Genomic DNA, 6,592 nt, shown 5'->3' on the forward strand with positions numbered 1-6,592 from the left:
CGTACGGCCCTGATTACTGCTTTGCCTAGTTACTATAGTTCCTTATTCGAATAAGGAACTGGGAACTGGGAACTGATTACTGCTTTGCCTAGTTACTATAGTTCCTTATTCGAATAAGGAACTGGGAACTGGGAACTGGTAACTGCTTTGCCTAGTTACTATAGTTCCTTATTCGAATAAGGAACTGGGAACTGGGAACTGGTAACTACTTTGCCTAGTTACTATAGTTCCTTATTCGAATAAGGAACTGGGAACTGGGAACTGGTAACTGCTTTGCCTATTTACTAGTTCCTTATTCGAATAAGGAACTGGGAACTGGAAACTGGGAGCTAACTTCACTGACCCATTAAATATTGGATTCGGTTACCACAAACAAAAAATTAATGTAATGTTAGCACCGTGTCGGTTTTATATTCTGTCGGTGAGCGTGGCTCAAATATAGCCGTCCACTACCGTTTTGTTCCCTGAGTGACATGTGTTCTCCTATCGTGATCATTAGCTTGTCTGCCCATGGTCGGATTAAAACGGTCCGATGTTTGTTTCTGCAGCGTTGCCAAGGAGATGGCCGAATCCGATCTGCACGACACGACACTTGAAACGAAGAAGAAGCTGGCGCTAAAGGTCACTCGCGAACAAATTTACGCTATGCTGACGAACGTTTTGGTAAAAAAAACTGTCAGATCGCACCGCGTGTCACATGCGGAGGCCTGACGTGAAGGGCGCGTCCATCAGAAGTGCGAAACATTGCTGTGGTCGTTGCTATGTGGTGTATATGTTGATGTGAGGCAGGTGTCTGTGGTTGTGGTGTCTGTGTCTACTGCTGTCCCTATATATACTATGGGTGCTGGCTTCCGAATGTGGCCGGTGTCTGTCCAAAGCTGTGCATTCATCTGGCTACGGTATTTGCCGTTGACAGCACCTGCGCCTCTATGTGATTGGTGACTGTGCCTGTTTCTGCCTGTGTGCGGTATCCTTTCTTTGACTCTATTTCTCTGATGCCAGTGTCTGCGAGCGTGCGTGCGTGCGTATGTGACCGGTGTCTGCGCGCGCGGGTATGTGACCGGTGTCTGCGCGCGCGGGTATGTGACCGGTGTTTGCGTGCGTGCGTACGTGCATGCGCGCGTGCGTGTGCGTGTGTGTGTGCATGCGTGTATGTGACCGGTGTCTGCGTGTGTCGCAGGCCTTCAGCCATACGGCGGAGTACGATGCGGCCATCTCGGACTACTTCCGTCGCGAGTACAGCCGCAATGTCTCTCAGCTGCCGCTGCGTTACGGCCCACCAGGTGCCAGCACAGGTCTACACCACCGCGCCACGTCTACCCCTCACAGGTGATTAGTCACGTCTTTGTATGCATATATTATATACAGTGTAGCCCCGTTATAACGCGATGGTTGGGCCGGGTCCATATCGAAGTTATATATACATGGCTATATAAGAGCAAAAAAGGGGTTCAACAACTCATCGCGTTATGTCCGAATTCGCGTTAAATCGGGGCGCGTCGGGGTTCCACTGTATATATATATCAGTAAAAACATATGGACACACATGGACATGCATGTAGATATGAAAATAAATATAGCCAATAAGAATGAGGTGTCAAATTTTACTCAGCAAGCGTTCGAGAGTATCTTTCTTCATCTGGCTATACAATGCATATACTTGTATGGCCTGATTATGTATATTAGTCCATGCTATAATAGGTGACTATTGATACATGCTTGCCGTTATGCATTGGGATATAAACAGGAGAAAGACCATATAGATATAATATAAAACCTTTTAATGAATGTTAATTGTATATATATATATATTAATATTGCATATTATAAACAGTGAATCATATCCTGACATATATATTTATCATTATATAATTGATGCAATAATAGTCTGGTAACAATCTGTACGGTGATGTTAATTGAACTTTTATAGTCACGTTCCCTTTAGTATAGTTACCTATTACACAAGTACAGTGCTCAAGTTTAAAATTCACCCAATACTTGTTAGAGTGAGTTTGTTATTTGTTTTAAATTGAATTTGCGATTATGTTTAGGTTAGGATCTTTTGTAAGCTACTACGACACGATAATTAATCATTAACTAATAATTAACTGCAATTAAATATTTTGGTGGTGAAATTCTTATATAAATACGTGTCAAAGATAAGAGGCAAACGTTAACGTAATCATCTTAAAAACGTTTGCCACTCACTTTATTTATTGCGCGTCCATCGGTTCAAATCACGTTGATCAGAATTGAAAGAAATTCGGCGGACGCTGGCATAGATTAAACAACGCACTGCCCGTGTTTAACGCAACATGTTGTTAGTCCCTTCGGTGCACATATCGTTGTTAATTTTTGCACCACCATGTATTATCTTTGCTGTTTCTCTCATGAGGAGCAGCACGCCTGTGTTGCCTTCTCCATTTCTTCATTGAATAGCACCGTGCTGTTTACTTCTCTGCCTGTTAAGTACTCCCTGGTTTAACCTCTCTATTTCCCCATTGAACACCACATCCTGGTTTACGTCCTCTATTTCTCCGTTGAACACCGCTCTACTGAATAACATCATCGACGAAGACGTTGCGCGTCTTGTTTCAGTGCGTAACGGCGCGCCGGGGTTCGTGAACCTATGCGACGCGCTCACGCATGGCAGCTGTGAAGGAGCTGAAATGAGCGACGGGCTTCCAGCCGCAGCTTCCTTCAAGCACGTCAGCCGCAGGTGAGCGATAATTATGTCGCGTCCGTCCGCGCGGCGGCACTGACCAATCCGTCGCCGCGGCGAGCGTCTCGCATCCGCCGATATACGTATTGTATATAAGGATATTATATATATATATTTACCTCCGCAGGAGTGGAGCGGAGGTAATGTAATCGGTCTCGTGTGTGTGGTGTGTGTTGTGTGTGTGTGTGTGTGTGTGTGTGTGTGTGTGTGTGTGTGTGTGTGTATGTGCGTGTGTGTGCGTGTGTATGTGTGTGTGTATGTGTGCGAGTGTGCGTGTGTATGTGTGTGTGTGTGTGTGTGTGTGTTGGCGTGTGCGTGTGCGTGTGCGTGTGCGTGTGCGTGTGCGTGTGCGTGTGCGTGTGCGTGTGCGTATGCGTATGCGTGTGCGTGTGTGTGCGGGCATGTGTGCGCGCGCACGTGTGTGTGTGTGTGTGTGTGTGTGTGTGTGGTGTGTGTGTGTTGTGTGTGTGTGTGTGTGTGTATGTGGTGGGTGTGTGTGCGTGTGCATGGGTGATGTGTGCGTGTTGTGGCGTACGTACGTGCGTGTATGTGTGTGCATTGTGATTGTAAGTAAGAGGGTGGTCGTGTGTCCAGCTGATGCTGATCCAACGATAACCTATCGTTCACACACACACACACACACACACACACACACACACACACCACACACACACACACACACACACACACACACACACACACACACCTCTAGCTGATCCAACGATGACACTCGCTATCTGTCGTTCACACACCTCTAGCTGATCCAACGATGACATTGCTACCTGTCGTAAACACACCTCTAGCTGATCCAACGATAACCTGTCGTTCACACACACACACACACACACACACACCACCACACACACACACACCACACACACACACACACAACACACACAACACACACACACACACACACACACACCAACACACACACCCACACACACACACACACCACACACCAACACCCACACACACACAACACACACACACACACACACTCACAACTCACACACACCACACACACCACACACACACACACACACACACACACACCGACACACGCCTTCTCTCACGGCGGCTCGGCCGCAGCAGTCGTCGCGTTCACGTACAGGAATTCGTATCCCAGCTTGCGCATGAACTCGCGGCAGTGCGCGTCGCTCTCGAGAATGCGTATGTTAGTTTCTCCGAGCTCGCTCGTCCACGCGTGCGCCGTCTTCGCAGAGTCCGCGCGGTACGTCAGCAGGTTGTGCTTACCGACGAGTGGCGACGCCGCCGGCGCGTGCGCGTGAGTCGCCACGTACTCCCGCACCTCCGGCGCCACTTCGTGGCCGACGGTGGCGTATAGGCGGCGCGCGGCCGCGAGCGGGTCGGTTGCGACGTCCTCGTAGCGAACCACCTCGTAGGTGGCGCCACCACGGCGGAGGTGCGCCTCGCCGAAGTCGTAGGCGAGCAGCATCTTGGCGCACATGTCGCCGACGTTGCTCGCCAGGTTGCTCCGGTAGAACTTTGAGGGGAAGCTTCTCAGCCAGGAGTTGAGGCGGCCGCGCGGGTCGCGCACGAGGTGCAGGATGTGCAGGGAGGGCAGCGTGGTGGCGCGCAGCGAAGCGACCGTGCGCAGCGACGCCCATAACACCTTGGCGACGCGCAGCGGCGCTGAGCGGCACGTCGCGGCAATCTCTCGCTCGTCGAGCGTGCCGACGCGGCAGCGACTGATGCGCGTCTTGTCGTTGTTGTCGCAGCCGAGGCGGCGGTGCAGCGCGCGCGTGTTTCGGAAGCCGCGCTCGAACTTCGCGTAGTCGGAGCGCGCGTATCGAACGGCGACGCCGATGTGCGCGTACCGGCACGTCAGGAAGCCCTCGAGCGCGTCTGCGCGGCCCGGCAGGTGGGCGATCTCGTCGCCGAGCATGTGCAGCGACTTTGCCTGCCCACTGCTGTAGTGCAGGGGCTCGTCGATGTAGAACGCCGCCGGGTTAACGTTGAACAGCTCACCGATGAAAGTCGAGCCGGAGCGGCGGTAGGCGACGATGGCGACGTAGGTGGCGTTGTCGTCGGCAACGCGCGGCGGCAGCGACGTTCGGTTCGGCGTGTATCTCCTAGAGGCGCTGGCGGCGGCGCCGACGATGGTGGCGGCGTAGTCTGGGGAAGTGGGGAGGAGAGAGAAGAGACGTGAGAATAGAAACAAGAGAGACGCTTGGCGCGTACTGGTTGGTGGCGCGATCGGAGCGTGTGTGATTGCGTAATGACGCGCGTAGTTACGTACGTATTCACAGGTGTATTACGTATTTACAGGTGTGTTACGTATTTACAGGTGTGTTACGTATTCACAGGTGTATTACGTATTCACAGGTGTATTACGTATTCACAGGTGTGTTACGTATTCACAGGTGTATTACGTATTCACAGGTGTGTTACGTATTCACAGGTGTATTACGTATTCACAGGTGTGTTACGTATTCACAGGTGTATTACGTATTCACAGATGTGTTACGTATTCACAGGTGTATTACTATTCACAGGTGTGTTACGTATTCACGGTGTATTACGTATTCACAGGTGTGTTACGTATTCACAGGTGTATTACGTATTCACAGGTGTGTTACGTATTCACAGGTGTATTACGTATTCACAGACGTGTTTCGTATTCACAGGTGTATTACGTATTCACAGGTGTGTTACGTATTCACAGGTGTATTTACGTAATTGCACACTATAGCAATTACAGCTAATTACTTAATTACAGGTGATGGGATGGTTGGCAGGTAAATAATACGTGGGTAAAAAATGGTGCTTTTTGCCAAAAATGCGTTTACGTTTAGAGAGCTCGTCGTTGATTTATTATTTTTTATTTTGCTGCGCGCGCGGTTATTGTTAATAACTCTGGCTGTAGACAGAAATGGCGAGGAGGTTACCTGTGCGAGTGTTTACATGCAGGTTCGTGCAAACAGCAGCGAGTATGACATCGCCACGTATCACACCCCCTGAGCAAGTAAACTACGGCTTTAATCTCTTTACTTAAGATGCTGTTATCTAAACTTTGGATGTTTGCACGAGTGGGTTTATGTTTGCCGTGGCCGCAGCGCATTCTTTTTCTGTGTGCGGCGCGTCTGTAGGCGATCACGTGATATCCGGTGGTGGCGCAGAGAGCAGACGTGATACTGTTTATGCTGTATATTTCGCGGTGGTTTAATTTTCGCGAATTTCGCGAACGCGTCCCCGACCGCGAAAATAACAACACGCGAATCATTCATACCGAATAATACAGAATAATACATAATTCACCGACCGCGAAATTAGCCACTCGCGAAATTGTCCGTCAAGTCTGAATTCGCGAAAATACTGTACGCGAAAAATACGGTTTATACAGTAACCTATATATATAAATATATATATATATATATATATGACCAGGAGCGTATAATGACAAATATGCTTGACATAATGATTATGTCATAATGATTATGTCATATGCTTGACATAATGACTAATATATATTTGTCATTATACGCTCCTGATATGACGAATCAGCGACAACAATGTTCAGTCCTTCAGAGACGTGTGCATCAACACCTGTAACATGTGCATCAACAGCTGCTACTGACGCTATAATGAAGCTGATGGCACTCTGTCATTCCCCTAAGCTGCTGTCAACCATTGATTGGCCCGTGAGGATGTCTCTCATAGTGCGCTGCAGCTGCCTATACTTGAGTTTGGCTTTTCTCTCACCTTATGGGCTATTGTTCACCATAGCACGTTATTAAAAAAGTCTGACAGACATAAGTCTCAGATAAAAAGCAAGGGGTGTTAGGTGAACGGTATTCGAACGTATAGGGTGCACGCCCGAGTAACGGGGGATGAGACGCGTAAGGG

The 6,592-nt window shown here is 49.0% G+C and overlaps 1 protein-coding gene across 1 annotated transcript in view; it reads left to right on the forward strand.

The window, feature by feature from the left end:
- Nucleotides 1–551: 551 nt before the first annotated feature.
- Nucleotides 552–6,592, forward strand: part of LOC106814655 — a gene marked incomplete at its 3' end in the record, with an annotated part of 43,674 nt that continues 37,633 nt past the window's right edge. Inside the window, 3 exon segments of the mRNA XM_014818999.1 lie at nt 552–621; nt 1,181–1,275; nt 1,277–1,329. Of these exon segments, the coding sequence (XP_014674485.1) occupies nt 562–621; nt 1,181–1,275; nt 1,277–1,329 (208 nt within the window).

The sequence above is a fragment of the Priapulus caudatus genome, unplaced genomic scaffold, assembly GCF_000485595.1.
Source record: "Priapulus caudatus unplaced genomic scaffold, Priapulus_caudatus-5.0.1 Scaffold957, whole genome shotgun sequence".
In the NCBI taxonomy this organism is placed as follows: domain Eukaryota; kingdom Metazoa; phylum Priapulida; class Priapulimorpha; order Priapulimorphida; family Priapulidae; genus Priapulus; species Priapulus caudatus.